We start from the raw sequence: 16,107 nt of genomic DNA, 5'->3' as shown, positions 1-16,107 counted from the left end.
AACATGAGTGATAATAAGAAAGTAAGTACTCTCCAGTCAGTGGTTACATCTCCAGTCTGACATCTCTGAGCACAAGCTGATGGATATGTGGGGGGGGGTTTATGCAGTGTAACAGAGTTCCATATTTACCTGAGTCAATGTAGACAGAGAGCGTCTGATGTGGTGTGATAGTCAGATGCTTGCTTGCTCTTAGGATGCGGCGTATCTGTCTCATGTACTACTGTCAGGACATATTGACAGTTTTCAGTAAATATGAAAACGACAACTACAGCTTTAATCTGCTGTTGACGAGGAAGTAATGTACTGTGAATCACAGCTGAGCTGACAACAATGCTCTCAGTCACCAGTGAGGAGCTCTAAAGCTCCAGATTCAATACAGTTGGTTCAGTTAAAAGATTCAATGTAAAAGATTTCGCAATACATGTTCCAATAAGCTCTAACAGCCACATGACTCAAATAGAGCCTGGTAAGACCATCCTGATGACGTGAGCTCAACATTTTGTTTCGCTCTCTGTATCAGTGTGGACTCACTGTCGCCTGCAGAGTTACACTTTTCAGAAATTAAAATTCAATCAGGGCCAGTGTTTGGGGTGGCCCAGAGTCCAGACTGATACAGAGAGCGAAGCAGAATATTGAGCTCACATCATCAGGATGGTCTTACCAGGCTAACTCTAATGCACAACCAATGTTGACACTTCTCCCCAGCTCTACTGAGGCACAGAGGAGCTTTAAATACTTAGATTGTGCTAACATGCTCACTACGAAATTGTTGGCACTTGTTTATCACGGCTTCCATCTTAGTTTAGCATGTTACTATGCTGACATTTGCTAACATGCAAATTAACACTTTACCCAAGTGCACCTGAGGCTGAATGCCAACACGTCTAAAAACAGAACACATTATACATGTGTGCATATGAGTTACCTCACTCCCTAAAGGTGCCATGGAATGAAACTTGCATCACTGAAGCTTTTATCCTCAGTCACCCAGAGTATCATAGATCACAGTCTTTAGAGGTTTTCTCTCAACATTAGAACCGCATTGTCCAAAAATAAGAATTTTTAATGACAATCTCTCTTTAAATCACTCAGTCAGGCAGAGTATTGCTAGCTGGTGTCACAGCTGCTGGTAATGTGCTGGCCAGCTCCCCATTCTCTCACACACTTGTACATGTGCTTTCAGATATCATTCATATGGAATGATCTATTGTTAAAATTCATGGAGCAAGTCAGGAAACTCTCGGGGCTTGTTATTTACCAGCTTCAGAAATTAGGAAAATAATCTGATTTATATTGACACGTAATATTTTCATTTTGCTTAGTCTACCTCAGTTTGACTTTGTTACATATACTTACATACTTAATTTCAGCCTTAGATAATTTCTGCTTTTTGTTAGTGTGCCTCCGTAAGTGCTGTATGACATGAGTGAGCTCTATCATTGTGTCATTGTGACAATATACTGACCTGAGGTGGTGCGGAACAGAGTTTTTATCAGCTTGTTGTGATTTCCCGATTTAGAAAAAAAATGATGCTGAGGTTGAATAAAAGCCAGAAAAGTGTTTTGGCAGAACTTCATGATTTCACAGTCAAGCTGACCTTTGACCTTTTGGATATAAAACATCATCATTTCATCAATTTATCCTATTAGACACTTGTGTGAAGTTTTGTCATAATTAGCTTGAATGATGGCCAAATGTTGGCCATCACTGATGTTTTATGAGGTCACAGTGACCTTGACTTTTGAACACCAAATTCTAATCAGTTTATTCTTGAGTCCAAATGGACAATTGTGCCAAATTTGAGGAAACCCTCTGAAGGCCTTAAGATATTATTATTAAGAGAATTATATGGACACAAGGTCATAGTGACCTTTACTGTTGACCACCAAATTTTAATCCATTCAGTCTTGAGTCCAAGTAGATGTTTGTGCCAAATTTAAGGAAACTCCCTCATGGCATTCTTGAGATAACTTGCATTTCGAGAATGAGACTGACACCAATACATGTTTTGTGAAGTCAAAGTTACCTTGACCTTTACCTTACACTACAAAAATCTAATCAGTTCATTGAGTCCACTTGATAGTTTGTGCCATATTTGAAGAACTTCCCTCACAGTATTATTGAGATATCATGTTCTCAAGAATTAGAAATATGCAAGGTCACAGTGACCTTGATCATTTACCTATGACTACCAAAATCTAATAATTTCATTGTTGAGGTCAATTCAAAGTTTGTGCTAAATTTGAAAAAAAAAAAATCCCTCAAGCTGTTCTTGGGATACTGCATGCACAAGAATGAGACAGACAAGAGCTGTGTTCGAAACCGTCCACTCACTCACTCACTTACTATTCCCTATTTCGTGTTTACTATATAGTGCACTACATGGGGAACGACTGAACGAGATTTCGGACACTAACCGAAATTTTCTGAACGTCGTTGCGTCAGTAGCTGCGCCGCATACTCCTGTGACGCAAGTGGAGCATCATGTAAACAAACCGGGCGCTTTGAGGATGATCGAACTGTATGGTGGTTGTACTTTTTGTCAATAAATTGTTGAAATGTCAATGGTGTGGACGTTTGGTTTTGTCAGCTACGGTTGTGTGTCTGCATTGTGAGCTGTAATAGCCCACGATAGTGCATGAGCTACAAGCTACCTGGCTCGTGCGAGCTAAGTGGCTATTGTTAGCTCGTGAGCTAACGTTACCGGCTAGCATCCTATTCGTTTCTTTTCTTTTTGTGTATTAAAATAATGATTCCGGTGATTGTTTGGATGCTGCTGACCCAAGTCCTGCTCCTCAGGCAAAGACGGAGGCGAAGGCAAACGTATCTTAGGCGTTTAAGGCGCCTTTTGTTGATTCGCCGACATCAACTGGTAATTAGCCTAAAAAAATCGAAGCTAACATGCTAGCTGCAAACTATTGGCTTGTTGCGCCTTTCTTCTTCTCCTCTGGCAAAAGACGACCGCATTGCATTGTGGTTTACAGGAGTAAAATGTAGGGTACATCGTTTGTTCACTCACATTTGCTGTGCATTGTGGGTATTTTATAGTCCACTACATAGTGAATGAAATTAACCGCGGAGAATTCGAACAACACTACAAAATGGTGAACACAATATATAGTGCACTATATCCGTGATAGGGAGCGATTTTGAACACAGCTAAGGTCACAGTGTCCTTGACCTATGACCGCCAAAATCTAATCAGTTCATCAGTGAGTCCAAGCGGATGTTTGCCTCAAATTTGATACTGCATTCACATGAATGGGAGTACAGATGGACAGACAACCACAGAACATGATGCCCTCGGCCACGGCTAGCACCTGTGTGGAGGCATAAAAAGGGAATGCTGTCAGTTTTGCTGGTATTTGGTCAAAAACCAAAGTACTGAAAGGACTGAAATTTTGACCTGATGATGAGAGTAGAGAAGTGAAAGGTATGCTATGTAAAAACTGTCAGTCACTCGGTTACAAGTTAGTGTGGGTTTGTAAACGCAACATTCAAACTTGGCCCCTCTCCCTAAGTTGCTTCACTGTTAGCTACTGTACTTTTATAGGAACCTTACATTTGTTGTAATGCAAAAGCCAATACTAGCAAGCTAATTACGCTAACTGCCTCCACCTACCTGTCCAACAGAAATCAGGCCAAATAAGTGTTGGTCTTCATCTTTTCCTTCAGTGCTCGCTATTGAAAGTGAAAGCCAACCCCAGATTAACTCTCGTTTTGGATCAAGCTTTATCCGCCTGGTGTTTCTCATTGCTATATTTTTAGTGGCTTCTTCTTGAATACCTGTTTGCTACTTTTTTTACAAAGTCCAGACCTCACCTGTTATTGGCTAAGGGCTACACACTACTGGCCAAAGGTTGCAGCTCATACAAGTCCCAAACACAGCAAATTAAAAGGACAATCAGAAAATAGGTGTAGAATACACTGCCACACACTTCTAGGTCATAAGTGATGAGTGAGAGGGATGACTTTTGAATGAATGGATACAATGTTGTGTAGGAAAATCCTGCATAGTATACCTTTAAAGGTCCAGTGTGTAGGATTTAGGGAAATATATTGGCAGAAATGCAATAGAATATAGTAAGTATGTTTTCTTTGGTGTATAATCACCTGGAAATAAGAATCGTGCGTTTGCTACCATAGAATGCGCCATTTGTATCTACATAGGGAGCAGGTCCTTATCTACAGATATTGCCATGTTGCACTGCCATGTTTCTACAGTAACCTAGAATGGACAAACCAAACACCGGCTCTAGAAAGGGCCATTTGCATATTCATTTGCATATTCACTTTGGCAACTGTAGTTAGTAGCCCCTCTGCAATGACTCTGTTTTTACTGGTTTAACCACTGTGTCTGTTTGTTTTGGATAGGGAGAAACCTTTATAGATAACCGGATTACCTCCTAAACAATGAACACCAAAAGAATTTTAACATGGACAAATTTCAGCTTGTTGCAATCTGCAATCCTCACCACTAGATGCCACTAAATCCTCTTAAATCTGACACGCTCTACCGTTAAGGGATTACCATACCATTAGTATTTGTGAAAAATCCCAAAGCGGTGGACCGACAACTTTAATATGTCACTACTCAGGTAAATATCAGGCACTGGTTTAACATAATGTGGGGATTTATAAAAGAACAGTAGCAATGTGTTCCAATAAAAACCTCTCACAATAATTTCTCGATATTGTCCAGGGTAAGAGAAACTTGTGTGGCAACATGCCTCTAAATCGACCCTTTAATTGAGTTGAACACAAAGCTAACTGTGTTGGTAGCTGCTGTATTTTGTGACATTAGATGCCTTTTTATTCATTATTTACTCCACAATCTTCATGGTGATCTGAAGCAGGAGCCTGACAAAACAAAAGCATTAGAGTGGATTGAGAGGAAACTTGGTGTGACTCAGGTTTGGAGTCATGACTGAAAAACCAGAGGAATGTGTTCACCCTCCATCATTATGAAAGAGCACTTTGAAACACTGCCATTAAAAGTCTCATTGTTACTGTGAATGTGAAGCTAATTGGACTAACCATGTGAGGGGAGCTGCTGAGTTCTGCGGGCTGTTAATTTGAAGAGTCACAGCTGGCTACTCATGTGTACCTCTACCCGTCCTGCCTGCTTCACATCAGCCTTTAATTCGGCTCTGCAGAAAGCCACACAAACAATATGGAAAAGGAGTGATCCTAAAATTAGCATGGAAGAGATGATCTCGTAGTTTCCATGCCAAATGTCCATATAAAAAGGGCTAATTTAAACGCACATTTCATGCCAAAAAGCAATCATGACAAACCAGAGCAGAGACCTTGGAAAGATCAGAGACCAGAAAACATGTTAAAAATGTCAAGTTAAATGTTTTAATTTGAACGGACAGAGAATGGAGGAATACCAAACTTCTCATGGATGAAAACAATGCATTTACTGACTTGCTTTTTCCCCTCAGACAGCTACGGAGAGCACAAACTGCTGGCTGCATGGTGCCCACAGGAAAAAGCTCCCTCCCTTTTAATTAGACCAGCTCACCAGATTAGGCCTCATTAGGCTGCAACACTGGAGTGCAGCTAAAGCCCATGCAGGCCTCCAGCGCATCCCACTTTAATTGCTTCTGTAATGGCTTCGGCTCAGGCCTTTGAAATCCCATTCCTGTGGGTAATCAGCCATGTTTGTCTGAGAACCACAAGCATTTCTTACTTACTCCTCAGTCTGCATTGGCTACCTGTAACTCGTTGCTGCACTCTAAGTGTAGCTTTAGCCAGATTATTCTCAACACACTCCTCACATGTCAGCTGAATGGCTAAATCATTACTACTATAAGTTCTTCTGAGGAATTATCTGTTTCCATACACAGCTTAGAGCATTAATGCTCTTGACTGAAACTGAAAAACACAACTTGCAACACAGAAAACATGATTCATACATTGTAGCACACAACATAACAGGATATTAGTGCACTTTGAATATATCCAATCCAATCTTCCCCCACTTATTCATGAACTATGAACAGATCAGGTGAAACTGTAAAAACTTGATCCTTGCTGCAATAACAATTAGAATGTACATTATACGTCACTGCAGCTAAATCTCTTGCAGAGTATTATTAATAATAATCTTTCCAAACACACTTACAAACACTTATAGACCCCCAAAGTACTTATAATGTCTGGAACTACCGTCAACAGCTGAGGGACAGAGGGTACATCATGATGAAGTATAAAGAAAAGAAATTCATGTGGATGGGGACCGTTGATCTTCTGGGCTCTGTAGTACCGTTTTCCTAACAAAGTCAAGAATCACTGTGTATATCTCCACTGACTGTGTAGAAATGATTGTAAATCCAGAAAAGCTTAGTTATTGGCATCACAGGCCTTTGGAGAAATATAAAACAATGAAAACAAGGAAGAACCCCCACTGTTAGAAAGCCTGCTGTAAAAATGTTGTTCCGTTTCTTCATCAGATATTTAGAAGCAATAAAGGCTTGCTTAAATCAACTCTAAGTGGCATTGCCACTGCTGGTTTTGCCTGTTACAGCCCATTAACTAACAGGACTAAGAGTATACCTACCGCCAGGCTAGCAGCTCCTTGAGGCTGTCATGCTCATTAGAAATAGAACCAAATTGTAAGATGGAGAAAAATTGAGGTCCAAAGTTTGTTTGTGGCGAAGTAAACCTTAATATGAATGTGGGTGTCATGCACCAGAACACCATCTAAATTTAGAATTCCAATATGCAATTTCCATAGCCTAGGAAAGTTTAATCAATATTTGTGAATATGAGCTACCAGAGAAGGAAGTCTCAAACTTGTGATGTCATGGGTATAAAGTCTGGAGCTGTTCCACAGACACTGAATGGGAGCCTGATTTTGTGGACTCAAAAACATTTTTCTTTTTTATAACCAAATGAGCTTAATGTATTGTAGTGTTCTCAGTTGTGCAACAGAAAATGTAGACAAAGTACTCAGGACATCCAGGGGAATGTCCTGAGTACTTTGTCTACATTTTCTGTTGCACAACAGTGGAACAGTGGTTCCCAACTGGTGGGTCGAAAAGTGGGTCGCTGGTCCATAATGAGTGGACCGCAATGGACTTGAGAACATGTCAACTTTGTAAAAAAAACAAAAAACAAAAAACAACTTTATTTTGAAGTACAGCGAATTTCCTGAACAGAGCTTTTATTTTGAAGTTGTGTTTTCTCCTGTAGATACTGTCTTATATCAGCAGGTGTTAACGGTGTTTTTAAAAAACATGTTTCATATTTAGTGTCTGAATATTCTTAAGAAATAAAAGTTCATTGCTCTTTGAAAGGGCGCGGTTGAATTATTATGTTATTATAATTTTATTATCATCACATCAGTGACATAAAATTGTCTCAAAATGCTGTTACTATTGTTTATCACAATTTTATTTTTGGGACGATAAATCATCCCACATAAGCAGTTATTGTGGCAGGCCTAAAGTCTAAAATAAAATAGTCTAAAATAAAGGCCCCGGCTTCTATTTGAGAATTTATGGTGTACACAACTTGTGGCTTATGGGCTGTAACAGGCAGAAAACTATGGTATGGTCCTTTATTACTGAGATATCAGTTTTTTTCCCAAACATATTTGGAAAACTCAAGCTACCTCTATCTGAGGTGGGAACACTACCACCAGAGGGTGACTATCACTTCCCCAACCCACTGTGTGAACAAAAAAAAAATGCCAACACTAACATGTTTGTTGAAAACTGGAAGAGAATTACACAGAGAAACAGTTTAAGTATCAATATGGATGTTTTCTTTTTCACCTGTCTCTCTGTCTGGGAGGACACACTCAGCAGTAGAATTCATGACTCAAAAGAAACATACATTTTTTTCCTTAAACCAAAACACAAAACAAAAAAAGGTCAAAATATGTTTGTGGTCTGTGTGATTTTGAATGTGTTTTAGCTCTTGCAGAAATTGCACTGCTGCCAGTCTTCCCTTAGTAATCAATGTCCACTGGTTAGCTGGATAAAGGTAATGAATTCCACGGTAGTCTTCTATTTGTCCCCCACTAGCCATGCCACTTCTTATTAGTCATATTGCCACAGTTCACAATAGACTTCAGTCTACTGTATAAATAAGTTCCAGCCATCCTCGGCATCCTCAGCCCTCCAATGGGGGACTGCACTTGTCCAGATTTCACTCCTCTCAGTCTACTAAGAGAGACCAGTGTCTGTTGGGATGTTAAAATCTAAAGGAGTAGCAGGAGTGGCTACATCCAGACTGTAGAGTGACAGTTCATCAGGCTGAAGGGTGGTCAACCAATGGTAGGATTTACAGGTAGAGGGGGGGGGGGGGGGCTCGGTGAAGGAGAGACAGAGGAGTAAGGTGGGGGAGAAGGCACACATTTGGTTTTTTTTTATCTTCCTCCTCAGCAGACCTGAAAGCAGTGGAGAAAAGAAGCTGTACATATTACTGGTAACACAGCTGTACAGCATTGCATTGAATTTACGCCGTACCTTTGCCATAAGCTCTACGTAGATGTGTACCTTCCTGTATCTGCTGTAGCCTGACTTGCACCTCACCAAAATTAAAACTACACATTGCGGCGACAGAGTTGAAACCATTTCCCTAAGTGGAAACAATGCTTTATTTTTACTTTTTTCCCCTCACAGACATGAAAATATAAATTGGCAAGACGATAAAGCTCTTCTAAAGTAGCTTTTGAAGTCTTGAGTGTGATTTATCCTGGCTTCATATCATTGCTAGAGGTAAAGTCTGCTAGCCACTAGGCTAATTTATGCAATGTAAAATGCCATTAGTTTATGCTAATAATGTTAGCATGTTGTATACGTGGAGAAAATGTGTCTAGTATAAGTCAAATTGTTTTGTCAGTGAAGTTAATGAGTTATAATGGAGCCAAAATTTCTAACTTTACCTTTTTAAAATTTTGCTGTTGTTCCTGGCTTCATATGAGTAGAAGATAAGTCCACTAGACACTAGGCTAATTTATACAATGTAAAGTGTCATAGGCTTATGCTAATAACATTAGCATGTTGTATTTGTGGGGAAAGCATGTCTAGCAAAAGACAGTTGTTTGTTAGTGAACCCTGTGAGTTATAATGGAGAAGAATTTTGTAACATTATCTTTGTTAAATGTTGCTGTTGTTCCTGGCCTCATTTAAGTAGAGGAAATGTCTGCTAACTGCTAGGTCTGTTAATTAGGTGTAACAGACACACCACTGCACAAGTATAAATGTTTACATGGTGTACAACTAAAAATCAGCCTTAAGTGCGTTTCCGTTCACCTGTTTTTATGTTGTTGTTTTTTTCAATTTGTGCATTAAAAAACCTGAGATTTGACTGGAGCTCCTTTCTTTACATTATCTCATTGTGCCATCTCCCGACTGGAGAATTATGCCACCAGCTGTTTATCTCTCTGCGCCCCATTCAGAATGTTTGCATCACAGTAGTTGATGGAGATGCACATTAATTTGAATTTTCTTTTGCAGATTTGCTGTAATTTAATGAAATTTTATGCTATTTAAGGATGAAAAGTTGATATTTGACAAGCCAAAAATTCCAACCCAACCACTGATGGTTGTGTGCTACTGATTTCTTTTCAGACTGCATTGCCAAGAAAGGGTTATGTATATAACCACAGTTCTATAAATTCTGAAAGACAGTATGTTATAATGAGATTTCCACCATTTCTGGTGGTCAAGAAAGTGAATCAGACTGTTCACTTGGGCAAGAATTGTTTTATTCTTTTTTTTTTAATAGGTAATTGGCATTGCTGAGATTGTCTTGAAAACGGGCTGTCATTGATGCAAAAATACAGTTTACAACAAATAAGGACTAACGTCATTTGTTAAAATTAATTCAAACACAGATCTCATAGCCTAATATTTAACTAACCTTACCTAACCGTGCTTAATGAATTGTTTTATATACAACTGAATTAGACCCTATGTATTGTAAATCTTGAGGATTAAAGTGCCAAGATAAGTACGCATTACTTTATACAAGTCCTTATGATTCTATTTACCTCACTGATTAACTCCTTTGTTAATGACAGTATTTCTAATTCGTAACATTTCATTTCTGTGTATTGAAAATATCATCAGTTCTTCCATTCCTGATACTGATGAATAGTTGATGACTCCTTTTAGGTCCCTGTGTTAGAATGTGCACATTTGTTTTTTTTTTACTCCTTATAAAAGGTGGATAAAGAAATGCTTACTAGCATTGCAGGGCCTCTCACCTTCTGGTCAGACATCATGCTGTTGGCCTGCAGTGGAGTTGGATGTCCACTGAGCAGACCACCTCCCGGCCGGTCGTGTTCACAGAAGATCGTCCCATTGATGTAGTGAAAGCGATCGCCAGGCACCAGGCGGTTCCTACAGGTCGCACAGGTAAAACACTAAGAGGAAAAAGACAGTATTATATCATGAAGCTGTCAAGATAAGCTCAGCAATGACAGCCTGGAGAATATGGTAATGTAAATGTTTGAGTGATTTGGTTACTTAATCACACTCACCTTGAGGTGGTACACGTTGCCTTGTGCTCGCATCACCATCTCACTGGCAGGTATAGACTGTCCACAAGCACTACAGGCCCCACTGTGTCCAAACAGCCTGCAAATGAACCATATAACAAGTCTGTCACCTCAACTATTTTAACACCACTGCAACAGCAGATACATCAGCACTTTGTTGTCCAATGGAACTCACAAAATGTGACTAATCTGCATTAAGTTTTTGTAGAGTAATGTATCATTTCACAACAATCTAATTTATTTTGTGTTATGATGTCTGTGGCCGTCACACTCAGATCCTGAAACTCCGAAGGACTGGGAGGAAACTGTGTAACCACTGGAATCTATTAATTGTAAGTGACAGGAAGTCAAACATATTCTGCTGTTCTTTGTGAAGGAGCAAACTAACTACAAGCTTTTTAAAGCCATCTTTCAAGCCTAGAGAACAGTGTTGTAGCCAGGACCACATAAATCAAGACCAAGTCATGACCAAGACCAAAGTGTATCAGATGGAGACAAGACCAAAACTTTAAAGGGTTGACACTGAGTCAAGACCACGACCACGGCAGGATGGGACTGAGTCAAGACCAAGACCAGAGGAGCATGACTCCCACAATGCGTGAGAAAAATGTAGACCATGCAAACCATAAGCACTCCTCTAACTGATTTGAAAGATCCACGACCATAAAAACACCCAGAGAAAACAAATGAAGATTCCTCTTCATTCGCATTTTTAAGCATATGTGTATGTATTAGTGTACCATGACAAATGGCATGATAAAATAATCAAAAGCCATTGCAGAGGTGAATATTATGTATGGGAATTTTCTTTTGTTTTCTATGAGCAAACAAACACTAAAGAGCTGATCAACTTAACCATGTTTATTCACTCTCCTTTATTGTACAGGAAATTTGGTTATATCGCAGTTGTGGTCTCGACCTAGCCTTGAAATCAAGTCCCGAGGCCTCTTTGTCTGAGGGTGAGCCAAGACTCAGTAAATTGTGAAAAAGAAAGTGACAACAGGTGCAATGCAGAGGCTAGGCCTTGAAATCAAGTCCCGAGGCCTCTTTGTCTGAGGGTGAGCCAAGACTCAGTAAACTGTGCAAAAGAAAGTGACAACAGGTGCAATGCAGAGGCAAAAACAAGACAACTCCCAAAAAGAGAATGGTTTTTGCATGTGGTGGCCACAGAGAGTTGTTCTCTCCTTATCATTCCTGACTGATTCTTCTCTAGTTTTGTTTTCTGCTAGTGTCCTTGTTACTACTGGTAGCATGAGACAGTACCCCCAGCCCAGTCAGGTTGCACAGGTAGTCCAGCTCCTCTAGGATGGCACATCCAGAAGTGCGGTCACAAGCAGGTTTGCTGTGTCTCCCAGCACAGTCTCCAGAGCATGGAGGAGATACCAGGAGACCGGCTGTTTCACTAGGAGAGCTGGACAGGGCCGTAGAAGGGCATCATCCTAGCTGCAGGACCGGTATCTGCTCATTTGTGTGAGGAAGAACAGGAGGAGCACTGCCAGAGCCCTACAAAATGTCCTCCAGCAGGCTACTGGTGTGCATGTTTCTTGGCAGGTCCGCCATTGGTAGTCTGTTCTCTTCACAGATGAGAGCAGGTTCAAACTGAGCACATGCGACAGGTGTGAAAGAGTCTGGAGACACCGTGGTGAACATTATGCTGCCTGTAACATCATCCAGCATGACCGGTTTGAAGGTAGGTCAGTGATGGTCTGGGGAGGCATATCCTTGGAGGGTCGCATAGACCTCCGTGTTACAACGATATGTAACGATATGTGACGGATGAAATCCTCTGAGCAGTCCTCAGACCTTACGCTAGTGCAGTGGGCCCTGGGTTCCTCCTGGTGCAGGACAATGCCTGGCCTCATGTGGCCAGTGTGTAGGCAATTCCTGGATGATGAAGGCATTGGTGCCATTGACTGGCCCTCTCATTCCCCTGACCTAAATTCAATTGAGCATCTATGGGATGTTATGTATTAGTGCATCTGACACCACCAAATACTGCCACAAACTGTCCAGGAGCTCACTGATGTCCTTATCCAAGTCTGGGAGGATATCCCCAAGGACACCATTCGCCGACTCATCAGGAGCATGCCCAGACGTTGTTGAGAGTGCATACAGGCATGCGGGGTCCATACAAACTACTGAAACACATTATGAGTGGCTGTGATAAAATTCCCACAATTTGTATCAGCCTGTGACTTAAATTTTTTTACTTTGATTTTGATTGTGATTTTGAATCCAGCCTTCAGTGGGTTGATGATTTTGGTTTCCATTGACCAAAGTTACGTCATTTTGTTCTCAACTAATTACACAACGTACATCAGTAAAGATTTTCAGCTTGAATAATTCATTCATCAAGATCTGATGTGTGATGTAAGAGTTCCCTTCATTTTTTTGATAAGTGCATATTTTAGGTGTTGCATCACTAAAGTGCCCAGTCCCCCAATTCATTTATAAATAAAAGAGGAGGGGGAAGGTAGGATGGCACAGGCAATCTGAAAGGCGAAGCAGCAAGTGTGCGCAATCCAGTGAAACTGTTGGAGTCATGCTCCTCTCACCCACTGCTGCCAGAGTTGATTTGTCCTGACCTGAAGTTTTTTCTGTGATGCACAGTGCAAATCAGTGGATGAGAGATTCGATCCTCGTTGTAAGAGTTGAAATGTACGGTTGAACTGTTGTCTAAAAAGTTATCTGGACATACCTGATCCTGGACATGGTTTTTGCATGGCAGAGCATCGGCACAAGACAAGATGTATCAGGAAATGTTAGATATAGTTTTAACTTCTGCTAGGCTATAAAGTCATGACTGTGCTAATTTAGCTAACTTTAGCCATCAAGAATAACAGTCTGTTGTTGGCATCAACAATAAGGAATGCTGCAATGTATCAATACATTGACCTGTGATGAGGCATATATGGTATTGCTGCCATGGTTATCACACAGAGGGCACAGAATTCACTCGTGGACTGCTCGTCTGCCTGTCTATTCAGATGAGGAGCACAGTGAGACCTCATGGATGGCTGCTGTATTTTTGTTGTTAAAATATTAAGTTGCAACCAAGTACCGTATGGTTTTGACACTTTTCTAGCTTGTTAAAAAAGGACATACAGTAAAAAAAATAAAAATAAATAATAATAATCTCTCAAATTTTAGGGGTGCTTCAGCAGCCCCATAAATGGGCTAGAAACACCTATGTGCTGTAAAATGACTTGAGTGAGAGCTCACCAAACTGCATTTTTTCAGACCCTTGTGAGCTTGATTAGACAGAGGTTTCGTTACAGGAGATTAATTGAGCTGGTGTTGTCCCTGACTGACTAAAAGAACAGAATACAGAGGCACTCTGAGGGTTTAAAAACAGAAAGAGAATATGTGTTGGAGCTTTATGTGGCATAGACACTAATACCTTTAAATTCCTTTACGTACTTTAGTCTAACTGCTTCTCTGGCATTAATTCATTGGGTTAATTCATGTATACAGTATGTATACAATATAATGTTAGTGATCAGAGAGGTAGCAGAGGGAGATGGTATATTTAGATCTCAAGCAAAATTAAATATAAATATATAATATAAATTTACGACACTTGATGCAAACAGCATTCTTTTGAGCTCAATGGTCCACAGCTTGTCATCAAAGGCACCTAAAGCATTACTTGCTGTAATAACTAATTATGCAGCTCACCCTGGATGCTCAGTTCTTGTAACAAGGGGTTCAAATTAAAACTAGACATATGGCTGTGAAATACGCCACTGGCTGATCAGTTCTCTTAATTGAATTATCTGCCTTGGCACAAAGCCACAATGTTTTGGTTTTTTTTGGTTTGGCACAATGGTTTTTAGTGGCAGTCTTGCTCCTGGATTTCACCAGGTACAGCTGCAGCATGTTCCAGTTGCAACCCGGTTTTGTGCCACGGCTGGGGTGTTAAAGCAGTGAGGCATTTTGCAGCAGCAGCAGCAGCAGCAGCAGCAGCAGCAGCAGCAGCAGCAGGACAACAGTGTATGTGAAGGGGGCAAAAGTCTGAGTAGGGTGGCTGGGAGGGGTGGTAGATCCGTACAGCAACCACTGACCTTCACCCGGGGGGCCAGAAGTGTAATTTGAAAATACACAATGCAGATGACAGGCTAAAGTTGACACGGCATCCCAGAACGTCAACAGTTAATGCACCCAGGGTACCTTGCACGTCATATGTCAACATGGAAAGTCCATGACCAAATGCCGATATGTGACAAGGTCAGAATAAGAATGTGTTGCTTTTTATTTATTCTGTTGTTTGTCAAATGCTGTTTGTTACATTTTATCAATACATTCCATGGTTTTATTATAATTTTAATATAATTATAATTTACCTTTATCCTGTGTTTTTATTTTAATCATTCCTGTGTTTTACTCAATCTCTTTGTGAAGTACTTTGGTCTTTAAATGTGCTCTAAATAAACTTGACTTGACTTTAGTATCAGGCGTAAGTAGATGGATGTTGATGCTAATTCAGCCCCAAATCAACCTGCCTGCAGCTACTTTTCTCCTGTGGTGGACATGATGAAGCAACCTACTGGACATTAAGTTAAGCCGCAATGCACATAAGCTGAATGGTGTCCTGCAGGTTCTTACCGACAGGACAAACTGGACAGTGATATCACTCTCAATGTCAATCTGATCGAACCTCAGAGCATCAGTGGTGACACACAGACAGAACTTTCTTCATACTTCCTGGAACAGAACTGACTCAACTGCACTTTGGTGAAATCACTTCAGTTCAGATCACAGGTAGGTATGTCATTTACAGTTTGTTGTCTCTGCTGTGTTGCTTGTAATTTATTGTGCATTTGGGCTCAAGTGTTGTGTTACAGTTTCTGTGACCCTGTAGATGTGCTCCTTCTACAGCTGTGTGACTGCCACCATCGTACCTTTTCTTGTCACAGTTCTGTCTTATTGAATTATAAACAGCTGTGCAGCATGTGTTTGGAATCTGATATGCTTTCAAACCCGTGGATCCATTGCTCAAACCAGTTTCCCTGGATATTTCATTGTCACAGCAGTACCTTAAACAACACGCCAACACCAACACAGACCTTTGTGTTGTTCTAACGCAATGCTGTTTTCAGTTACAACATGTTACAACGCACACTCTCTGGGCTCAAATACACACAAGTAAAAGACAGAGCTGGTGACAAAAAGCTGGACTAGTTTCTCAGGTCTATTGATATTCAGCCTTCAGCAGAAATTAACTTCTTATTGGTTTCCTGTTGAGTTGAACGTGACAAGGTCTTTTTTGTTTTTGAGTGTCGTAAAAGCTCATCAGAGTTTACGGCTTTGGGATTTGTCTGTTACCTTAACTGCTGTAAGCCATGGTTCATGTGTTGCCATAGCAATTGCAGCCACGTGGATTTGTGATTTGTTGTGGTGTGGCACTAGGTATGCCACAATGTGAAATTCTAATATCAAGATAACTGTCAGAGGGAACAGCATGGTTCTCACAATTTTGAATTAGGAAATTTGTTATTATAGAAATGATTATAATAATAATTTCTTACATTTATTATCATTATTAGCTATATCCAGTTAGTTTTTATAGTGTAATGTTTGGCTACTTA

General features: G+C 40.4%; 1 protein-coding gene across 1 annotated transcript in view; it reads right to left on the bottom strand.

Moving 5' to 3' along the window:
* Positions 1-5,353: 5,353 nt before the first annotated feature.
* The window catches only part of lmo4a (LIM domain only 4a), a 33,502-nt gene continuing 22,748 nt past the window's right edge, over positions 5,354-16,107 (bottom strand). Inside the window, exons 3-5 of the mRNA XM_050053731.1 lie at positions 10,502-10,598; positions 10,226-10,384; positions 5,354-8,401 (exon numbers count right to left, since the gene is read on the bottom strand). Of these exons, the coding sequence (XP_049909688.1) occupies positions 8,393-8,401; positions 10,226-10,384; positions 10,502-10,598 (265 nt within the window). The 3' untranslated portion in view covers positions 5,354-8,392. The remainder of the gene's footprint in view (positions 8,402-10,225; positions 10,385-10,501; positions 10,599-16,107) is intronic.

The sequence above is a fragment of the Epinephelus moara genome, chromosome 9 (genome assembly GCF_006386435.1).
Source record: "Epinephelus moara isolate mb chromosome 9, YSFRI_EMoa_1.0, whole genome shotgun sequence".
In the NCBI taxonomy this organism is placed as follows: Eukaryota; Metazoa; Chordata; class Actinopteri; order Perciformes; family Serranidae; genus Epinephelus; species Epinephelus moara.
The sequence above is the reverse complement of the archived record's forward strand: the minus strand, read 5'-3'. Positions and strand labels throughout refer to the sequence as shown.